The sequence below is a fragment of the Perognathus longimembris genome, chromosome 2 (assembly GCF_023159225.1).
Source record: "Perognathus longimembris pacificus isolate PPM17 chromosome 2, ASM2315922v1, whole genome shotgun sequence".
Classification (NCBI taxonomy): domain Eukaryota; kingdom Metazoa; phylum Chordata; class Mammalia; order Rodentia; family Heteromyidae; genus Perognathus; species Perognathus longimembris.
The window spans coordinates 59,502,503-59,526,079 of NC_063162.1; the positions used below are offsets into that span (position 1 = coordinate 59,502,503).

General features: G+C 44.5%; 1 protein-coding gene across 1 annotated transcript in view; it reads right to left on the reverse strand.

Moving 5' to 3' along the window:
- Positions 1-401: 401 nt before the first annotated feature.
- Positions 402-23,577, reverse strand: part of Frmpd2 (FERM and PDZ domain containing 2) — a 111,138-nt gene continuing 87,962 nt past the window's right edge. Inside the window, exons 21-29 of the mRNA XM_048336023.1 lie at positions 21,182-21,369; positions 19,336-19,437; positions 15,251-15,344; positions 14,321-14,406; positions 11,823-11,970; positions 9,509-9,723; positions 7,121-7,219; positions 5,797-6,125; positions 402-605 (exon numbers count right to left, since the gene is read on the reverse strand). Coding sequence (XP_048191980.1) covers positions 557-605; positions 5,797-6,125; positions 7,121-7,219; positions 9,509-9,723; positions 11,823-11,970; positions 14,321-14,406; positions 15,251-15,344; positions 19,336-19,437; positions 21,182-21,369 — 1,310 coding nt within the window. The 3' untranslated portion in view covers positions 402-556. The remainder of the gene's footprint in view (positions 606-5,796; positions 6,126-7,120; positions 7,220-9,508; positions 9,724-11,822; positions 11,971-14,320; positions 14,407-15,250; positions 15,345-19,335; positions 19,438-21,181; positions 21,370-23,577) is intronic.

The window sequence follows — 23,577 nt, forward strand, 5'->3', positions numbered from 1 at the left end:
GTTGCTCAGGCAGACAATGGTGACTTTATTAACTTTTCTGGTCCCTGGGTTTTCTCACTTGAAAACTGGAATATTGAAAAATGTATAAGACCATTAGAATGTTTAAATGAAATAACCCTGAGACATGCCTTCCATGGCTCCTGGCCCAGGCACATTTCTGGTCAGTGTGAGATGCTGTTCTTATGACTATAATGATGACTGCTATTTCAGTAAAGAGATTAGGTGTAAAGAACCAAAGAAGGAGACTGGGAGCCACTCAAGCAGGCGACCTTCAGAACCCTTTGTGCAAACACCAGGTCCTTTACTGCACACTTTAAAAAGTTCCTATTTAGAGAGGCGGCCTGCTGGAGTGACATTTATTCACTGTTTCACAGGAAAGACACAGGAGACAGGAGAATGGTAAAAGCTCATTATCTGGTGATGTAGATACAGATGAGACAGACTCAGCTTTCCAGGGGATGTTCCAGGATCACTACAGGTGATTTGATTAGAAAAAGCAGAAGAGCAGTGGGTGCAGGGTGTTCTGAATAGCACCGCAGACAGGCAGAGAAGGCACTCAGAAAATATCTGTTGCAAGTCCAGTTAGTGAGGATGAGAAGGAATATCTAAAAGGAAACACAGAGATTTAGCTTGTTTTTTTAAACCAACTACATAGGTCCTTATTTCTCAACCTCTTTCCCCAGACTCAAACCAATAGATGTTGGCTTTGTTCTGTAATAGTGTCCTCCCCACCCCCTTTCTGCAGTGTGTCTCGCTCCTAAAATCAGCTCTGCAATAAATACAGAAACAACCAGAGAACATCTGTCCCAACCTGAATTTTGCTATGATGGGGCATTATTTCTACTGAGCTACAGGTTATATATAAAAATGCATTTCAGGTAAATATATGCATGCTCATGTGTATAAAAAGAAACTGGACTCTGCATATACAAAAGAGAAACATTTGCTTTTTCAAGGGAAAAAATACTGAGAAACTTGCCATCAGTTTGAAGGGAAAATTGCTTTAAAAACTTAAAGTATTTGACCACATTGTACAGAAACTGCATTTTTTTTTTTACAAACATAGCGGAGAGACATCTGGGAAGTTTTATAAAAAGCAGGGAAACCGACAGGCAAGTCCCATCTTCGTATTCCATGCAAATGTGTGATTTGAAGGTAAGGATGAGATGAGGAGAGATGGGAGAGAACAATGAAAGGGGCAACACTGATCAAGGTCCATTATAATCATTATCCCACTTGTGGAATTGAAACCCTTTTGTACAACTACTTAAAGATAATAATACATTTTAAAATTTAAAAAGCAGAAAAACTATCTGTGTAAGGTGGCTCATATCTGTAATACTAACTACTGAAGAGATTGAGAAAATTGCAATTCAAAGTCAGCGTGGGCAAAAAGTTAGCAAGACCCCGTCTCAATTATTAAACTGGGTGTGTGGCATTTGCCAGTCATCTTAACTATATGGGAGGCCAGTAGTGGGAGTATCCTGTCTGAGGCTGTTCCCAGACAAAAAATGGCATACTTTCCCTGAAAAACGGTAGAGCACTTGCCTAGCAAACACAAAGCCTTGAGTTCAAAATCTAAGTAGGGGGGAAAAAAAGCAGGTAATGCAGTGCTTCAAGTAGCACTCAGGTCCTGCCTTTCCTGGACTCTGTTCCTACTCCTAATCAAGTGCAGATAGGACAGGCCTGCCCACAGACAGCTTCCTCCCTCACTAACTAGCTTATTCTCCCAGCTGTCCTGGGGGCTAGAGTCAAATTACACCTCCAGCCTCCTCCTTGTCCTTTGCTATTTCCAAGACAGCCCTCCTTCAGGTGTGCAGTCAGTTTAAGTCATTTAAGGTTCATTTCAAGGATCTTTGTCATATTTTTCATTCTTCATTCTTCAATGGTCATGCAGACTTGCATCATCACTTTCACAAAATGATACTTAACTAAATTTACATATATTTTACTTAAATGAATTCCACTACATGTGCTAGGCCAGACCAAAATAGAAAACTCAACTTTCTACTCAATGAGTATAGGTCCTGAAATGGATGCCAGGGGCAGAGAGGAACCCTCTGTCTTAAAAATGTAAGAACCAGACTTGATCTGGGCTGGATCAAAGCAAAAGCGATCTGCTCTCATACCAGGGGAGCATACAACATCACAACTAAGTTATGTCCAAGGGTAATGGGAGTGGGTTTGATTTCCACCTTATAACTGAACTTTATGCAATAGAATTTTACTCATTCATCTGTTACATCATTGGCAGAAACTTCTAGGTCATGTTGAAATCAAGCTGTATGATCTAGAAGCTTCTTCTCTTTTTGTTCCAAATTGTGAAGTGAGTTTGGCTTACAGGTGCTAGAAACAATGAGGCAGTTGGTTTGAGACAACTACCTCAGAACTTCAGATACTTCTAAGGGGGTCTGCAGTGTCACAACCTCACTTCTTTTTTTTTTTTTTTTGGCCAGTCCTGGGCCTTGGACTCAGGGCCTGAGCACTGTCCCTGGCTTCTTTTTGCTCAAGGCTAGCACTCTGCCACTTGAGCCACAGCGCCGCTTCTGGCCGTTTTCTGTATATGTGGTGCTGGGGAATCGAACCTAGGGCCTCGTGTATCCGAGGGAGGCACTCTTGCCACTAGGCTATATCCCCAGCCCACAACCTCACTTCTTAGCCCCAACCCTACCATGGAGTTGGAGGAATTGCCTTCAGTGACTGCTGGACACGTACTATGCTTTTCTTCCTTCAGGGGGCAGTCTCGAAATGTACACCAAATGCAAACTAATGTCCTGAATGCAAGCTAATGTCCTGTTAGAGGAGGAACTGTCATGGTTTGAGTCATTCCTTTAGAAGGATAGAAAAGGTTCCTGGCTGGTAAAGAGCCACTAAGGTGAGAGTAGAGCCAGGAATCATGGGAAGGCAGAACATTATCATCCCCAGAACTGTCATGGGGAGACAGTAAAAGAAGGAGGTGTGGGCCATGGAGGTAACCAAAAGAGTAATAGGAAAAGTAAGGCTCTGTACATGGCTGCATGCACCCTGTGGGTCTGGGCAGTGACCTCAGCATGTTACCACAGCAGCAGGGGACCCCTAGCCTGCTAGACTGCTCTGCACACGCAGACAGGACTCTTGTGTGACTCTCCAAGAATGACAGATTTGGGACACCTGATGTTCCCTTTGCAAGGAGGGACTAAGCCAAATATAATTTTACTTGGAAAAAGAGTGTTGTGTAATGGTTCTTGAAAAGAAAAAAAAAGTGACAGAAAGAGAGGAGATGGGCATCAGGAATGGTATTTGAAGCCACTTTAGGCAAATAAAAGTTCATGAGACCCACTCTTAACCCAAGCTTCTATTAAAGCTGGGAATGGTGGTATGCATCCTTGCCTACATAGGATTATAGTCCACTAAAGCAAAAAAGAAAGATTATATTTAAAGTAATAGCAAAAATAAGAAAGAGCCAAAGGCCTGGCTCAAGTGGTAGAGCTCCTACCTAGAAATCCCTGAGTCCTAGCAGTACTGCAAAAAAAAAAAAAAAAAAAAAAAAAAAGGATAGAAAGGGTGCTGCCTCATCAAGCCCATGGGGGTAGAACTCAGTGCCTCCAACTTACAAGGCAGAGGCTCTACCACTTGAGCCCCACCTCCATCTTCAAATTTTCTTACATGTCCTATAAGAGCATGCTAATGACAATCCTTGGATAAATCCCTACAGGTCATTCCCTTTATCATTTTATCTAGTATATCAATTACTGCCCAGAGTGCAACTGTAAGAAACTATAAATACACTTGTGTTCACACATTCATTGTCACTAATGAAAGTGCTCACCCACCCTGCTCTACTTTGCACATTGTTTTTGTGTGGCTGGCACAGCATTTTGTTTTGTTGGGGTTTTTTAATTTATCTGGATGATTTCAGGGAATGTAAGCCTGGCTCCTGTTTGTTCCAGCTTGCACAGGGTCTAATTATGACATTCATTCTGCTTCTTACCATGGTGGTCCCCTAGTTTCTGGGTGGGGACTTGCTCCAGGACCCCCTGAATATCATAATCCCCAGAGACTGAAGTTCTTTATATAAAATGTACTATACTTTTGTGTGTCACTTATAGATCACTTATAATATCCAATACAACAGAAATACTATGGAAATCATTGTAATGCTGTATTGTTGAGATAATGACAAAATCAAATATCTTTAATATTTTTTGTATTGTTACTAAGGATTGATTTCCTGGCCTAGGCATTATCCCTTGGATTTTTTGCTCAGGCTGATACTCTACCAATTGAGCCATAGCTCCACTTAAGCTTTTTTCTAGCTAATTGGAGATACAAGTCTCAAAGACATTCCTGCCCAGGCTAGCTTTGACCCATGATCCTCAGATCTCATCCTCCTGAGTAGCTAGGATTATGAGAGTGAGCCACCAACTCTCAGCTTTGAATATTTCTTATATTTTCAATTTAGAGTTGGTTGAGTATACATGTGTATTATCCACATACAATGGGCTGGCTGTTACCTGCCAGTCCCCATGAATCTGTTCTGGTCACACTTCTAGTGATGGAGCTATTTGTTTGTTTGACCTCCTGGAGTTTGAACTCAGGGTCTTGTGCTTGGTAGGTAGGCACTCTACCCCTGGAGCCACTCCCCAAGCCTTTGTTTCTTTCATTGTTTTGCCCAGAACCAGCCTCAGATGGCAATCCTCCTACCTATGCTTCTGGGATGACAGCTGTACCCAGCCAATTGGAATCACACTAAGTTTTTGCCTGAGCTGAACTTCAGCTGTGATCTTCCCAATCTCTATCCCCCAAGTAGCTGGGATTACAAGTGTAAACCACCACACTTGACCCAGATAAAAGCCATTTATTCTCAGCCATTTTATATAGTGTCAAACACTATTGCTCTTCATTATTTGCCTGTTTTGTGCCCATGCATTGAGCTAGCAAACCTAGAGACTGGAGCCTACCCAGCCCCCCCCTCTCTCTCTGTGTGTGTGTATGTGCCCCTCCCCCTTCTCTCCTTCCCTCCCTCTCTGCTCCAAATGTGTAATAAGTACCTGTCAAACTGAGTGAAGTGTATGTTTTTCATGATAAAGGGACTAAAAACTAGATATACTTAAGAGTATTCACTTAACAGTTATTAAAATTGTTTCTCCCTGGTCTTGAAGATATGTGTGTGTGTGTGTGTGTACACTTGTGTGTGTGTGTCTGTCTGTGTCTGCATATGTGTGCCAGTCAGAGGGCTTGAACTGGGGCCTGGGCACTGCCCATGAACTTCTGTGCTCAAGGCTGGCACTCTACCACTTGAGCCACTGCTCCACTTCTGGCTTTTTAGTGGTTACTTGGACATAAGAATTTCATGGACATTTCTGCCCAGGGAGGCATCAGACCATGATCCTCATATCTCAGCCCCCTGAGTAGCTAGGATTATCCGGGTGAGCCACCAGCACTAGGCATTGCATATTCTTAAAGGTGGTATGATAATGAAGAGGATGCACATAAGAACATCCCTCTTGCCAAAGTGCTGTAAGAGGCTGGGGAGGGTACCGGACACAGATTTGTGCACTAGGAGAGAATCTGAGGCTTGACAGCAGTGGTCTCCAGGACACTCAAGGTCTGGGTGGGAGGTGTTTCCCCAGAGCTCACGAGTGGCAACTGGTAGATCTCCAAACCTCCTGTTTCTCTTATTTCTGACCCCCACCCTCCTAAATGCTTGGGCACTGAGCACTGAGCACAATCTTGCCAAGTCATCCATTGCTTCATTGTAACCTTCTAATGGTAATGCCTGCCATTTGCCAATGTTGCAGACAAATTGTGTGTTACCTCTCAAGTCTGCTGATATCACACACTGAGTAGCAGCTTTGCCTTATGTCCTTTTCCAAAGAGGAAGTCAACTCCAGTGCCTCCGTTTCTTGGTGAAGTTTACATAAGTGAGGATGGGATTCTAGAAGATGCCTCGAGGACTTCGCCCAAGGTCTGGCTGGGTCCTGGTTCCCTTGTGCTTCTCTAACAGCCTTCCTGAGAGGCTCTGGCCCAAGCCTCAGGCCTTCCTCTGCGTCTCCAAGGTTGCCCTCTTGGCCCAGAATGGGGCCCTGCTCCCAGTCAGTACACACTGCTCTGGCGAATCCCTTGTCTGCTGAGACTTCAGGAGTCTAGTAAAAGAAATGACAATGATTACTTGCTCCACAGTGCACACTGGGGAAAACTATAAAAATTGCTTCTTTAATAACAGTCAGTGTGCATGTGTACAAATGGAATGGAAGGACGAGTAGGGCTGGATGACAAGGGAGAGCAATGGGACAGTGGTGTTGGTCAAGATGAACTGTACTCACAAAGTTTTATCCTTAGTTGAAATCCCCTTGTACAACTATTTACTTACAGAAATTTAAATAATAGCCATGTGCCAGTGGCTCAGGCCCATAATCCTAGTAACTCAGGAGGATGAGTTCAAAGCCAGCCCAAACAATGAAGTGCATGAGACTCTTATCTCTGATTACCAAAAATCAGGAAGTAGAGCTTTGGCTCAAATGGTAGAACATCAGCCTTAAGGAGAAAAAGGTATGGAACAGCACCCAGGCCCCAAGTTCCAGCTCTATTACTGGAACACACACACACACACACACACACACGCTTTTTAATGAAGAAGGAGGAAAAGGAGAAAGAGAAGGAGGAAAGAGGAAGGAGGAGAAGGAGGATGAGGAAGGGGAGAAGGAAGAATCCTACTTTCTAGTATAAAAAATGTTTGAAGTTTGTCTTCATCTGAAGCTCTTCATGAAGCTCTTCTTTGGGCATGAGGCTCTTCCTTAGTTCTCTTTCTCTCCTCTCTGGACACATGAAACCCCTGGGAGAAATCCTTTGCTCTGTTTTTGTGTCAACTCTCCTTGCTCCCCATTTCCCCCTCATCTAATGCTCAGGCTACCAAAGAGCCTGGCCCTAGACATTTCATTACCAAAGCCTAAATATACAAACCTTTTCAAGACAACCCCAACATTGGAGAGACAGAAACACGGGAAGAAAATGGATTTGGGGACCCAGTTGTTTTCCTTGTGGTCTTGAACCCACTCCAAAAGCAGAAGAGGGCTTCCCAGGACCACCAGACAAGAGAACAAGGGCCTGATGGGAGCCAGGTGAAGAAAGTGGAGCTTACCTGCAATCCCTGCTCCATCTCCTGCAGTGAACCTGGAGGGGGCCGGCAAAGGAGGAGTGTGACTTCTGGTGTAGCCCCTCGCAGTAAATGGAGCACCTCCTACAAGAAACCCAGAGCCAGGGTCAGATGTGGGGCTGGCATCTGTGGGGAGTGTCTCTTGAGGCCTGCCTTTTCAGCTGCCTTGATGTGTGTGTGTGTGTGTGTGTGTGTGTGTGTGTGTGTGTGTGTGTGTCCTAGCCCCACATAACTTTGAGGAATGTCACTGTGAACTTGAGTTCCCCTAAGCCACAAGCAGGGGATAGCAACCCGGGGGTCCCACAAAGGTGATGCACACAGGCTAGGAACAGCCCTAGAAAGCTCTGCAGCCTCCTGCCAAGGCTCAGCTGTGCCCTGGGGAGGCAGTTGCCTCCTCTCTGCTTCCTGCCACATGCAGGGTTCTCTCCTGCCTCCTTCCAGTAGTGATCCAAAGAGCAGATGCAGCCAAGTCTTTTCTCTGCTGTATTGCCTTCCTAGCTGGGCCTACCTACACAGCACTCAGATCCTGTGCTGGCTTGCTCCTCTCCCTCTCTCTGCCTATCTGTCCTCCCAGGTCCTCCCAGGTCTCACCTGCTTCCTGCTCAACTCTGCACATTTCCACCATGCTGGACCTATGCAGCCAAGCAATTTTCTCACGGCCAGAGGCATGAACTGCCTTCACAGCTGCCATTTCCTATCTGGACCAGGATTTCTTAACCTTCCAGTACTATTGACATTTTAGGCTGACTAATTCCAGGACACATGCCCTGTGCCCTGAAGGATATTTAGTATCATTTCCAGTTTCTGCCCATCAGATGACCACAGCACCCACAAACTGTGGCAACAATGATGTCCCTAGATTTTATGCTCCCAAGGGGCAGCAGCATGCCTTCTTGAGACCCACTGGTCTAGATATTCCATAGTGGCACCCTCTCCAGCTTCCCAGGACCTCCATTGGTTTCACTTGTAGCTTGCAAGTCTCCCAAGGCTTATGGATGGAAGGCTGAGTACAGAGCTGATGATCCCCAGAGAGCAATTCCTGGACCAGCAGATGCCATAGAGATGTGGAAATGTAAAGAGATAGAATCTAGTTGATTCATCAGTGGTTATAGAGCCCCTGGCCTCTTCTCTTCTCTTCTCACCCCTGCTGTCTCTCTCTTTCTCTGCCTTCCTCTCTGTCTTTTTAGTTCTGACTGTCTGTTTCCCATTTTCTCTATCTCTTCCTACCTGTCCCCAGAAGATGGATATTTGAAAGCCAAAGCCCATGCTGTTCTGGAGACTGTCCCTCTCCCAGCCTTTCCCAGATCTGTGTTCTACCTTCCAGCATCCTGCTCTGTGCTCCTGGAGCCCACCTGTGTGGGCTGCATGGGCTTCCCCTTGGGCTCTTCTGGAGAAGCACAAGCAGGGACCACTGCTAGGGAGGAGGAGGAGGTCATCGTGGGTTCCTCACTTGCTTCTCAAGAAGTTGCCACAGGATGGCTGTGGCCCTCAGATAATGCTGCAGCTGGGGCCTCTCTCTTTCCGGGGTTCGATAACTTTTCTTCCCACCTTCCTTTGGGCTTGAAAGAGTGGGAAGCTGCAGCCTACTGTGGTAGGCCCCAGGCTACTGCAATCTTCTCTGACTTCCAAATAACCTGCCCACACCTTTATTAACATCTCAAAAGACTCCATTTTCTGCCAAGACTAATATTTCATAGAGATTCTGTACTGCAAACATTGAGAAAAGCCCACTTTTACTATCTAGTTCTATCTACTCTGTCTCTCTCCTTTTATGTGGTGGGGTGTCAGTACTGGAGTTTGAACTGAGGGCCTGGGCATGGTCCCCTTCGCTTAAGACTAGTGCTCTACTACTTGAGACACAGTTTGACTTCCAGCTTTGGGGGATTAATTGGAAATAAGAGTCTCATGGACTTTTCTGCCTGGTCTGACTTCAAACTATAATCTCAGCTCTCAGCCTCCTGAGTAGCTAGGATGACCCACAGATGACCCCCATCCACTTTCCTTTTGAAATTACATTTTTGGTCATAGTCAGGACAGTTCCTGTCTCTTGTGCATCAAAAGCTTAAAGTGAGCAACAAGATCAAAAGGAGCTCAGAAGGGACATCTCTAGACCCTTCTGCCTCACACCCACCTCCCAAAAAAAGCCAGATTTCGCATTCAGTTTCACTAGTAAACCTAATGAAAAGCAAGGCTCACCAGAAGTCAGACTTTTTTTGTAATGAGACAGAAAATTAAATATGGAACATTCAGCCTATTGCTTTTCCTGTGGGGTCCAAGTCTAGGCCTCGAATGTGGATTTTAAGAGCCTGGGATAGTCTGTGGGGAGGTGACATCAGCCTGAACTCAGAGCTACCACCTTTGTGGCCCCCATACCTGGAAAGCAAGGCCTTCTGTGGGTCTTCCATCCACTGCCAGGATAATGTCACCAACTGCAATAGCCCCGTGCTCCTCTGCTGGCTGCCCAGGAAAGAGCCTCTTGATCCTCACGAGATCCCGCTTGAGCTGCCCACAGCTCTCTCCCTCCATATGCACGAAACTGAATCCAAAACCGTTGGTATTCTTTTTCAGTTTGACTTCAAACTTAGGACCTATATTGTGGGATGTTGATTAAAAAACAACTTTCAGTAGGTTGTAATCAGCCAGCCTCAACAGCAAATTGTCACAGAGATTAATTATTTCTGCATGGAATCTAAAGGTTTCATGTGTTGCTATGTTATAGATCAGTACTGTCCCATAGATAATTAGTACAAGCTGCAGGTACAAACTACAAGTTCCTTTCAAAATTTTCAAATAGTAACATTTTTTTAAAAGAAAAAAAGTGGTAAAATAAACCTTAATCATACATTTTACTTAACACAATATAGATAGTTCTCAACTTACCAAGGGATTAAATCCTGGTAAACTATTCACAAATTAAAAATGCCATAAGCCAGAAGTGCACCAGAACAGGCACCACTTGCTCACACCTGTAATCCCAGCTACCCAAGAGGCTGAGACCTGGTGGAGATTAAGGTTAGCAGCCAGTTCGGGCTGAAAAGCCCAAGAACTTCCATCTCCATCCAGTAAAAACTGGGTCGGAGGAATGATTCAAGTGGAAGAACATTAGCCGTGAGCAAGCAAGCTAAGTGAGGGTGAGAGGCCATGAGTTCAAATTCTGTACTTGCACAAGAGAAAAAGTTCCTAGAATTCACCTACCCTACCAAACACCCTAACTTCCAAGCACCTTTCATCTCCTTTGCTGAATGAGAGCTGCCACTCACTGTCACTGCCCAGGCTCAATAGATCTCAGCACATGTCACTAGCCTAGTACAAGATGAAGACTCAGAATTTATAGTACAGCTCCTATAGAATATGTGTGGCTTTACATTGCAAAGTTTAAAAAAAAACTATTGTTCAACCGTTCTGTTAGGAATTTTCTCTATATATTTATTTTGACATATAGTCATATGAAAATTGCATTAATGAGATGCTTATAATTGTTTTCTGAACTAAATCTTCAAACTCTGAAATGTATTGTATGCACTTGTATTGCCACATTCCAAATGTTGAGCAACTATGCATAAGTGACTACCTTATTGGCAATGCAAATATAGGCAGCCCACTAGATTAATATGTAAAGATTCCATTTTAAACATGCACAGCATGTTCTTAGTATTGAGTAAAACTTGTAGCATGTATACACTACATTTTAGAACATATTTTAGTATGCTCAACACTAAATTTTGCATAATTAGACCATGACGACAATAATGGCCAACTCTATGAGCAATATTTTAGTTGCTATTATTTTTTCTTTTGCATAGGACAAGGCAGTAACTTCAAGTTATTAAAGATGAGCACCATCCTATGTACTTAGAGAGTCTTATGGCCAGAAATGCTTCTAGGCTTTTGCTGGTCTGCCTTCACCCTCTCACCTGGTACTAATTTTCTCATTGGCATATTGGCCTCCATGGCCCAGTTTTTAGTCAAGTTTACCAAGGTTCCCCTTGGGGTGGGCAGAGGTGCACAAGAGGAAGAAACAGACTTGATTTAAGGACAAGGGATCCCCCTCTACCTTTCCCATCATTCAACCCTGTGGTTACTTTACCTCATGCCTCCTGTAGCAGGACCACAAAATCTACATGAAGGGACTGAAATATGGCCAAGCTCTAAGGCATGATGCAGAAAACAAAATCACAAGGGACATGCAAAGAGACAGTCCATCAGAATATGTGTAATTATGACCTTCTTGACTGGTCATAAATTTTCTTTTTTTACTGGTGCTAATAGGAGGCTAGAGTCCTACACATCTTCATCTTCCAACTCACCTAATCAGCCTTCAGATGACTTCGTTCCAAATGTGTTAGTTGAAATGTAGAGCCAATTATTTCTGAAAACACATGCCCCTTTTGTGCCAATTTTAGCCCTAAATACTTGTGCACAACATTAGCATTGAGACAGCTGATGTGAAGACTGAAAAAGGCTTGGTAGGCAGGGAGCAGAATTTTGCCTGATAATCATTTTGGGACAATGCCTTTGTTTTCCAGAAACATATTCCATCATCTTGGCTGATGATCATGAGTAATGCTGTTGACATTTTTTTTGAGAACCCAAAGGCAACCTTCCTGCTTTTTGTTTTTGACTTGACAATTCAAAAGCAGCACACAATGATATGACAATATTAACACTTGATTCTGTCTCCTCTTACCATCTGTCACCGAGACATAGCTCGCAGGTCTGCCAGGCAGGGCTGTTACCAGGGAAACCAGCTCATGTTCATCATCCATCCTGTTATTAGCAGAACAACATTGCTGTGCAATCCTGGGGCTTCTTCTCTCTAAGACCAGTTTGGCAACCTAGAAGGATGGTGGACAAAATTCAATTTATATTTCATGTGTCAACTACTCCATTCACTCAGAAAATTGCTTCTTAATTCTATGATGCTCCCTATAAGCTATTTCATTTGAATCTCAAATCAAAGTCTTCAATCTGGCCTCTGTAGTATCCAGACCTTGATATCCAATGCCCCTAGAAGTAACACATTCCCCTCTGTGTCAGCATGCTCAGTGTCAGCCCCATGTTCTCCCTCTGTTCCTTCCCCTCTTCTTCTTCAGTCCAAAATACTCATCCACATGCATTTACTCCCTGGGACATGGAGCCGCCTATTCATTAAGCTCATAGGGGCCATACTTGGAGTGGTCTAGCTCCCTACCTTGCAATCTCTGAATACTCATTGTTTGTAATCCTGTGAGTTTCCCCTATTAGAAACAATTCCTCCAGTGTTCTGTCTATTCCCTGTCCACTGCCCATGCTGGCTACACAGCAGCAAGCTCCTGCTAGCTGAGCTGATTGAATTCTGTGTTCATTTCTGTTGGTCTTTTCCAATCAAGACTGCTGGGGGTGCTGGGGATATGGCCTAGTGGCAAGAGTGCCTGCCTCATATACATGAGGCCCTGGGTTCGATTCCCCAGCACTACATATACAGAAAATGGCCAGAAGTGGCGCTGTGCTAGCCTTGAGCAAAAAGAAGCCAGGGACAGTGCTCAGGCCCTGAGTCCAAGCCCCAGGACTGGAAAAAAAAAAAAAAGACTGCTGGGGGTTTGATCCAAGATGCAAATTAAACATGAAATACTCCTGGTTAAAAGTTTCTACTACATCTCATGACTCAATGTCATATGAAGGCATTCTGGATTTCAGCCCCTTCCCTGCTTTCTGGCTTGATTTCTTATCCTTCTTCCCCACAACACTGCATGTCCTTGTTACCCCAGTAAGCCAAGAACCAGTAGTTGATATTAGTAGGAAGAGAAACAATAAACTTCTGCTGGGTACCTATAACCCTAGCTACTCAGGAGGCCAAGATCTGAGGATTAAGGTTTGAAGCCAGCCTGCAGAAAAGTCCATGAACCTCTTATCTCCAGTTAACCAGAAAAAAGCTGTAAGTAGAAGTGGGGCTCAAGTGGTAGACTGCCAGCTTTGAGAGGAAAAAGCTAAGGCATAGTGGCTCAGACTTAAGTTCAAGCCTCAGTAGCAGAACAAAAAAACAAAAATAAAATATGATAAGTTTGCATTGAGAACACTTTATCCTGCCTTCATTCTTGTGCTGCAATTGTTGTTCACCACAGTCCCACAGTGTCAGTGCCTGCATGTCATCATGCTAATATGCCAGCCAAGTGTCCTTTCTAGCCATTTCATTAATAAAGGTCTAAAGATCAGAGCATGATAATACATTATGGTTGTTTTTAAGATATATCAACCAAGTTTACCAGGACAAAAGAAGACTTGCTTTGGGAAAGGAAGTGTAAAAACACCAAAACTGGGCTGGAATGTGGCTTGGTGGTAGAGTGCTTGCATAGCATGCATGAAGCCCTGGGTTCGATTCCTCAGTGCCACATAGTGCTGGCCTTCAGCAAAGGAAGCTCAGGGGCAGTGCTCAAGCCCTGAGTTCAAGCTCCAGGACTGGCATTAAAAAAAAAACTCAAATATAGCAAAACTGCCTGGGAGTTTGCTAGAAAGGTCCTCAGCATCCTGTATGACTACTGGGTGACCCCTCAGTTACCAAGAGAGGGCAGGGCCATGTTCATTTTATGGCTTAGGATACCGGAGCTATTAGAACTCCTACCCTGAGGCAGAGGACAAAACCCATCACAATCACATCAAGTCACAGCCTCAATGCTGCATGGAATAAAACACATAATGAACATCTCTAGCTCTTAATGTCCTTAATTTCTAGCTCCCAGAACAGCACAGCCCACACCCTCTTGGTGGGTGTAAACACAGGGTGTTGAGTAGTGATATGTGCTGGAAGGTGGAGGTTCTTGTGGATGAGAGCCAGGAGGAGAGAGGACCTGACAGCAAATGGATGAGCTTGTCTGCAGGGTTGGAGCAGGCCTAGGGGGCATGGCCAGAGCCAGAATGATTCCGCTGCCTTTATCAGCTCTGTTCTGCTGTCTGATTCCTAAATCTAGGCAAGCAAACATAAGCTTTTCAATTTCTGCTTAGAAACCTCTGTCTGTTACCTTGTGAGTTTCACACCCATGTCTTTAAAAAAGGTATTAAGAGGAAGAAATAAAGAGGAAAAACATAGAAAAAGGAAAAAAGCATTAAGTGTCCTGACGGTCTCTCTCGCAACTGCGGGGGCAACTGCAGCTTCTGGTGTTGTCTGAACAAGCTCTGAAAGAAGGAAAGTTCCTTGTAAGGGTGCCTCACCTGCCCAGGACCCTTGAGACATTGCACAGCCTGCCTGTGAGTGAGGCCACATAGACTGACTCCATCCACCTGCAGGAGACGGTCACCTGGAAAAGAAAGGGTGGAATCATGTCCCAGACTCTGGGATTGCAGAAAGGGCTGCAGCCCCAGGCCTGGCCCTCCATGAAGCCTCAGACAAGGGACAGGAAGCCAAGCTGCTAGGTTTGCCTGGGCTCAGCAGGAGGCTTGCCTGGGTCTGATCACCTGTGCCTCCCTTTCCAAGGCATATGAAAGATCCAGGACATGAAAGCCTTTCTATTATTGGCTCACAGGATGGCTAAGCCAGCTCTGTTCTACCTTATCTTTCCTCCTGTTTTCCTGTGAAACTATTTGTGAAAAGATTTTCAAGTTCCTCAGTGCTAATATTTCTCTCCCCTAGATTTTTTTCATTTCAAAAAGGGTCAGGGAGGCAATGGTTGATATGGGGGATACTGAAATACAGGAGAACATGGAAGTAAGATTCTGGGTGCCTTTTTTTACTTGGTGCTAACAGTTTTAGAGAAGACTAAAAATCTATCCTTTAGAGTAGTGAGACACAATATAGGGCAGCAAGAAGGCTCGTATCTAACCAAGTAACACACACCCTATACTGAAGCAAGATCACCAGCACCAGCTCTGTTCCCACTCTGGGAAGCTGTACTTTGTCCCAAGAAAGCCAGCAACAAATTTCTTTTAAAGCTCTTCTGTCATCTTCTTCCCAATTTGCTGCCAAAATGTTTAGAGCTCTTCTGATCTATCAAGTGGGTAGGGAAGCTGAAATCCTCTCCTTCCAAAATGGGGAAATGGGGAAATAGGACTTTTGTGAGACAATGGCTTGTGGAAGGCAGAGTGGGCAAAGCCTGAGGGTCTACCAGAAAGTTGGGAGAGCTCCCAACAGCCTCCATTTCTCACCCTGTAGGATCTGTCCTTCTTTGGCAGCTGGACCTCCAGGAATGATGGATTTCACATAGATCCCTCCATATCGCACACTTGTGTTAATGCCGCCCTGTAAAACACAAAGGAAAACTTACCACCCATCTGCCCCTGCTGAGGAAGGGAGCCCCTCCTGCCTACCAACCATACCGCAGTCGCATTTGTTTGACAGTCTTTTATATCCACCTGTGTAGACTACCTTTTCCACTGAACAATAAGGTTATGTCCTTCAGAGAGCACAGGAATAGAAGCTGAGTCCCTGCCCCAGTCTATCACTGCAGGCGCTCTATAACTAGTCGTATAGAACACACAAAATCTGTAAAAGGTAGCAAATGAAGTGGATTTGCCTGTGTTTGTTTATGGATACAAAAAATAGAATTAAATTACACACTATTTTATGTTTTCAGTGGATCACCTAGCAATCCTGTCCATCAGGTGAGATAAAGATCTAGCTTGTTTTTTTCTTTCAATTTATACATACATTTAGACAGATTGTTTAATCAATGAGACTATATCACTCTTATTCAATTTTTCTGCCTCCACCTCCCAGTCTCACTGTAAGCAACACAGTGATAAGTGGTAATAGCTGGGAATCTACCCATGCCTGCCTACCTGTTTGTATCTATCTGCCTCCATCTATCTTTACCTTTTTCCATGCTCATATAGAAATGGTTAAAAGGAAATCTGACTAAGCTTCAAGATGGACATCCAAAGCCAGATATAAAAAATCATACCTGCAACTCCATCTATTTAGGAGGCAGAGGCAAGAGGATCACAAGTTTAAGGCCAGCTTGGGGAAAAGGTAGCTCGATTTTCTCTCTCTCTCAAAAAAAGCAAGAGAGGCCTGGGGCATATCTCAAGTGGTAGAGCACATACACAGAGCCCTGACTTCAATTCCTAGTAATCAACAAAAAAAGGGCGAGGGTACTCAAGCCAGACAGCTGAATGACCTTCGTTGCTCTAATTTGGAGCTTGAATGGCCCCCAGTGTGTGAAAAGCCTGGTTCCCAGTGTGGTACTGTTGGAAGGTGATGAGACCCTTAGGAGGCGGGGCCTAGGGAAGGTTTTCAGGTCATTGTCCTCAAGAGGACTGTGAGACCCTCTCTCCCCCTCTTTTGAGAAAGATCATGAAGTAAACAGCTGTGATCCACCACGTGATCCAAAGACCCAAACCAACTGGGCCAAACCTATCATGGATTGAAATCTGTATAAGAAAGATTCATAATAAACCTTGTTTATAAGTTAAGTATTTCAGGTATTGGTTACAGTGATTGAAAAGCTGACTAATAGAAACCATAAGGGCCTGATGGAATTTTGTTCAATTAGTCCAAGATTCCTGTGAAACTAGACTTCCAGCATTACTGATGCAAAACTTCAATGTGATCATCATTAAGAAAGGGTGAACTATGAATCAGCTGCAGATGTGACCTCAGTCTCGCTTTGATGGGCTTCAGGCCACTTTGCCCCCTGCCTGTCTATCACCGTCTGCTCTTGTTTAGAGGACTTACTGACCTTGCACAAGAGTGATGTGGTTCTCCCTTTCCAGTCAGACAGTAAGCTTACCTTCACTTCAGACCATTTGGTGACTATGGTTTCTTTCTTCTCTCTATGGCACTGGGTATTTAACACAGGGCCTGGCACTCTGCTGCTTGAGCCCTTTTGCCTTGATTCATTTGTGAATAAATTCTTATGTGTATGTCCAGCCAGCACAGATTGCAGTCTGTCTATTGATGCTTCCCATATACTTGGGATGACAGCTATACCACATCCAGCTGTTGTTTGATGGCCTCAATCCACAATCCCCTAATCAATCTCAGCCTTCCAAGTAGCCAAAGGGCACCAGCATCCAGCTATTGGTGGCCTTTGTTTCTTACGAACAACTATAAACACTCACCTAGTTCATGTGTTGAACAAAATAAGGACTCATGGCACAGTTTTCTACATGCTGCTTTCTTGATCCATGTATTCTTCACTGACATCTTTGTATGTAGAAAGAGCTGGTACTGATTCACTTGGTTTGGGTTTTGTTTTCTTATACTGGAACTGGGGCTTTAACTCAGTGCAGCAGTTTGCCATCTATGGAATACTTGTGCCACAATACAAGCAGCTTTTCCTCAACTGGTCTGTAATCTTTGTTTTCCATGTGTTCAACACTATAAGCAACACTGCATTACACATCTTCACATATTCAGCCTTGGTTAATGGGATTCTTATTTCTGTTTCTATGAGCCCAAGGCTATGTGCATTTGTCATTATAACAGACGTTGCCAGATTGCATCCCAGTGTGAGTGTGCATATAATTACTCACATTTCCCCAGTTTTGTGTGACAGTAGCCTTTTTCTGGATCCCACCAGCTATATTTGGCCAAGCTGATAGTTAAAGTTTCCTTTTAACTTAATTTGTATTCCTATGATTTCTTACAGATCAGAGTGTCTTTCATTTTTTGATGGCCATCATATTTGAATGAGATGTTTCAATAATTATTTTTAAAATTAAATTTCTCCAAAGAATCAAAGTTTTATGCCAGCAAAAAAATTCACTGATCTCCTCTTAGTGTGTGTGTGTGTGTGTGTGTGTGTGTGTGTGTGTGAATAATCTAAAATTTAGCAAGTTTTTCAGATGAGAAATAGCTATGGTGTCTGATAAGGCTGTTACTCCAAACCAAGAATAAGTTGTCCATTCTTGTTCCTAGCCTGTTCCCTCTCTAAGTATGAGCCTTATTTCTCTTTCTTTCTTTTCTTTTTCTTTTTATTTTGATGCCAGTGCTGAGGCTTGAACTAGGGGCCTTTCACTCTCACTTGGCTTTTTCTTCCAAGGCTGGCCCTCTACCACTTGAGCCACACCTCCAGTTTCTGAGTTTTGCTGGTTAATTGGAGATAAGAGACTTGAAATTTTCTATCTGGACTAGCTTCATACCTCATTCATCAAATCTCAGCCTCCTGTGTAGCTAGGACCATAAACATGAGCTACTGACAGCCAGCTTTATGAGCTTTATTTCTTGATGTTTAAAGTTACCAGCTAAGTTTATTGGCTAATGGTCCAGCCATCCAGGGATACTTGCTGTAGGTACACAGCATCACCATATACAAAAACAAATAACTAGCTAAGTGCCAGTGGCTTACACATGTAATCCTAGCTACTCTGGAGGCTGAGATCATAGTTTGAAGCCAGTCTACTCAGAAAAACTAACAAGACAGTTACATACAATTTAACACAAAAAAAGCCTGAACTGGTTCAAGTGGTAGAGTGCTAGCCCTGAGCAGAAAAACCTCAGAGACAAGCATTCAGGCCCTGAGTTCAAGCAGCAGGACTGGCAAAAAAAAAAAAAATCACACACATCCACACCCCAGTTCTCCTCTCTCTTCAGTTTGTTCGGGAAGTTTTCATTGGCCTTGACATTTCCTTACCTGTTGGGAGACTGTCTTCTCTTTCCAATCAACTGAATTCCACAATGTCATCCCTGAAATCCAGGTCCCTTCCAGTGTCACCAGGGAATGGGTTTTTCTAATGCTCAGTAAAAAGTACATTACCTCCCAACTTCTGCCCTCATGCTTCATAGCAGGGAGATCACAATTACCAGGGAATCTCCCACCCCAGGGGCAGGGGTCTGCTGGGCAGAACTCAGAAGCCAAATGCAGGATGCCAGTCTGGGCAGAGATCTTACCGAAGGTGAAGCACAAAGTTGCACTGTGATCTAGTTTGGGATGACAGTGGGTCACCCCATTCACCAATGGCTGGTGTCCTTGACACCCCACTTTGCTATTCTTTTCTTATTATCTAGTGTAATCTGAGTCTAGGCACTTCACAGTTCCACTCACACAATCCTCCTTACCCGGCAGCACTTCCTCAGCTCCTACCCTGGGTTCAGCCTCACTCCACCCTGCCTCTCCCAGTTTGTCCTTGAATTCCTATTCCCCATAGAGAGCAATTTCGTGGCTTTCTTTGATCCACCCACATCCCGTGTGCCCCCTGTACAAGAGTTCATGTCAGAGTGGAATGCCCACCAAGATGGTCATTTTTAATGGTTTTCCCACCAAGCAATACCCACCCCCCCTAATTCTCACAGTCACACTGAAGCCAAGAGTTCCATCTTCTTTAACCAGTTCCACAAAGTAGATTTCACCAGCATTGGTTTCTGGAGGTGATGGGGGACAAGAACCAACACCCTGTCCAGATAAAGAAACAGAGAAAGAGGAAACATGAGGTTTCTCCAAGCTCTCAGTTGCTCTTAGAAGTAGGCAGCACGGGGAGCATTTCCACAGGAGTCTAACTGCTTAGATTCCTATCCCAGTTCTGCTAACCCCGGAGACCATGGAATTATTCTTCTTTCCTCTCCATGCCTCAAGTGTCTCACCTCTGAAATTTGGTGGCAATAATAACTCTCTCCCATGACTCTTCCATGAGGTCACATGGATGACTTGCTCAAGACTGTGAGACATATAGGTAAACACTCAAACACCAGCTACTCTTATTATTCTTTGCTGTCCTTGTACATCCAAATCTTACACATTATGCTATAGACTGATCACTGGCACCCACGGCAGGGCCCAAGCAATGCATGTCTGAAATCCTAGCTACTCAGGAGGCTGAGATCTGAGAGTTGAGGTTCAAATCCAGTCCAGACAAGATAAATCCAAGACATTCTTTTCTCGAAGCTGGTCATAAAAGCTACAAATACCTGGCCTTTCCCTGGAGGGCCTTTGCTGTGGGTCCTCACCTGAAAGGTGCCCTTATCTCCAATGACTGAGGGACACACAGGAGAAACTGAACTGACAAGCCTTCCCTAAGCACTTCTTAGCTGACTCATACCCATTGTCCTATTTCCTTTCTCTAGGGCTCTCTATTAATTATCAAACCTACATACTCAGGCTTAACAATTGCTTCAGGTATTTATTTCCTTATGAAAGCTCACATAAAACTTACATTCAATAAACATATGTTTTTCCTCTTGTTAATCTGGCTACAAGGGCCCCATCTAAGAGACCTAAAGTAGATACACTGGGAGTAGCATGGCCCAGTGGGTAGGCATTATTACCTCTGCTTGTACAAAGGGAATGTGGGTTTGAAAGGTGTGAAACAAGAAGAAGTTGTACCAACTACTAAACCTGGGTAGAGAAGAAGGTTAAGGCTAAGCATCCCTTCAGAGGTGCTGGCAGCCTTTACAGAAACTATGGAACAGCTAAGCATCTGGGGTAGAAACAGCGTGGCTGTTACTACCCAGGCAAGAGGAGCAAGTAGGTGATGGAACCAGGGAGTCATTCTGGAGTAAGGACCACTTGATAGGAACTTGATATGCCCACTAATGGAGGGCACAGGCAGCCAGTCAGCCCCTGCCAGGGCTGAATCAACCAAAAGAGTGAGAATTGACACAGTGAGTGACTGTCAGCGGCAAGGCAGCAGAGCGCAGGGGGAGGCTGCAAAATGGATCTCTCACCTCGTGTCCAAGAAACAGTGAGGATGGCACTGATGCACACAAGTCCTCAGGACACTGAGGTAGTGTTTTATCTTCTGCCTCCATGGGATGAAGGTCAGGTACAAAGTAACCAAGCTGCCAGGTTGAGGACCAATCATCAACTAAGATTAGAAGATGTTCTGTGGCCTCAGCCCTGCCCTTGGCAGCCATCCATTTGGTCATCTTGTCTTTACCAGTAACAATTACTGGTCCTTGGTGACTAAGGACACTAGAGGCCTGTGGCCCTGGCACTGTGCCCAGTGCTCTGGCTTGTCCCCATGTAGGACAGGCTCTTATTTCCATTTCACAAGTGAGAGGCTGTGGCTAGTAGGTTAAGTAGGCTCTGGCCACCTGACATAGTGCCTCAAGAGCACAGGAGGATGTGGGAGCTGGGCTGGACTCCACAGCATTTTTACTTTCTACCAAATTCTAGAACATGAATCAAAGGGTATGGTCACCTTTGGTGGAAGAGGGGACAGCTCAGGCCTCTTCCTGGGGACTGGACTTAGTACTCCAATATTTCTGTCTTGGTCTTGTGTATGTAGTGACAAACTTCCCTGCTGGTTCTTCCTCAGGCTGTCTGTAGAGAAGATTCCAGAATTGACTTGGTTAGTCTTCTCTTCACTGGGCATATTTCCACAAATATCTATGAAAACAAGATAAGACAAACTCAACAGTTTGAGAGGCTGGCATATCAGTGGCATTGTAAGTGGGGCACAATGGTATCTTTCAGTGAAAGAGAGACCTTTCATAGTTGCAGAGAACAATGTGAATATAGCACTTCATGGAGGATGGTTCCATTTAGAATCAAGAAAGGGAAGATTCTGGATATGATTCAGAAACCTAAATAGAAGTCATTCATGCAGCCCAGTTGTGAAAACAGGAGCAAGGAGAGTGAATAATACCAACTTCCCCTGTGAAACTTTTGTCATATGATGAGAGATAAAGAGAAAAATAAAGGAGAGACAGAGGTCTTTCAACCTTCTCAACAGGCCACCCGGAATGGAGCATCCACATTCAAGAGGAAACAGTCCTCAGGATGAGTCTTGACCCCTCGCTCCAAGACCTGCAAGTGCTGCTGCGCTGAACTTCCATTTCCAAGACCCCAATGTGATTCAAAGACCCACATGAGGGTCTTTGGATGGGACTTGCTAGACTCATGTGGGTGAAAGTTGCTTACCCTAATTCTGAGCCTTGACTTGGCATAGAACAGAAGAAAATGCGTAGAACCTTGGGCAAGGTAGCTCACATTTCTAGACCTCAATTTCTTTAAACAGAACTAGAGATGATGCCAATATCAATAATACTGTAAGGTTAGTGAGATTTAAAGACTATTTCTAGAGAGGAGATTTTATGTAGAGGAAAAGAGATAACAATGTGTGTACACATTCTAGCTTAGTGTGTATAAAGCAAGAAGTGTATTACTGTTGATATCAGTATTTGCTGTTCAACAAGTGTGAATTAAAAGAGTACATAATAGAATATCTTTAAACCTGGTAGCACAAATGTGCAGGTAGATTTACTCTTTCACACAAACTCATTAGTACCCTGGGAAGTGCACCAAATCACATATTGAATGAATTTGATTTGAATGAATTTGACTTTAAAAAGTTGGTTTTGAGCTATTCAGATCTAAAGATACTCAGTAGGGAGGGAAGGAGACCCTTTTGTAATGCCATGTTCCTAGCCATTTCCTTCAGGGTCCACCATCACTGTCCTCCTGGCAATGGTCTACATGTCTCTTCATTTTCTTCCACACTATCCAAGAGACCAGGATGAGACCTAGCATCAAACTAAAGAGCCAGACTGTGCAACTGTGTTCTGTCTAAAGAAGCAAGAGCCACTGAGCTAGTTACCTAGGAAACTGGGATGGATGGACAAGGAGGAGGGGCTCCCTCTTGAATCTGCCACCTCGTTGCCTGGACTACAGGGCTGGCTTGGCTGGACTATAGTCTTACAGCTCCAATCTAGGAGGTAGGAAGGTTGATGTCCAACCAGGATCCCAACTCAAGAGGAAAGGGCAGGGTTGTCTGAGCCTAGAAGGCCACATGGTGTCCACTTAGTGGCAGAGACAAGAACAGTAGGTGAGGTGCCTGGGCATCAGGCCTTCTGCACATGTTCAATGAATATTTGCCAAATGTCTGCAGTGCCAGAGTCTCCCCCAGAAGCATCCCCTGGGCCTCAGTTTCCCCAGAGTGCCACTCCTTATAACCCAAGCTGCAGAGGAACTCTCTTCATCTCTTCCAAGTCTCTGGGCCAGCCTAAGTCTGCCAGGAGCCTGAGCAGCTCAAAACATTCTTGAAGAATTCAAGACCTCGTGAAATTCTGGGTTCTTTACCCACAAGTCCTCAGGCAATTTTGGCTAAAGGCAGGAAAGGCATAGTACTTCACTTAAAACTCATAGGCACTTTTCAGCCTTGCTGTCTAGATAAAATAGGACTTTTCCTCTTTAGACACAGCAACTTGGAACTGCTGTCTGGGGCCAGGGGGAGACAGGGCCAGGCCTAATCCTTGCCTGTTCCCACCCATTCCTGCCTGTTCCAGCCCCTTCATCTCAAATGCCTGCCAATCAAGCATTATCCTCCCTGCCTCCGCCCTTCGCATGGAGGGTCACTGCGGCTCACATCCACGTGTAAACACCCACGAACACTCAGTGTGTGATACATGTTATAAGGTACATGTAGCTGAGGTGACAGAAGCTAATGAGGCTATGGTGGCCTCATCCCCCACTCCCACATCCTCTGTCAGTCTCTCTCTGGCCCACTGCCTTTTCATATGTGTGGGGGGGGGAGGGGGGTGTATTTGAGACAAAAGTCAAAATGGAAGAGCCACGGCCCAGCTGTCCCCAGTGAGA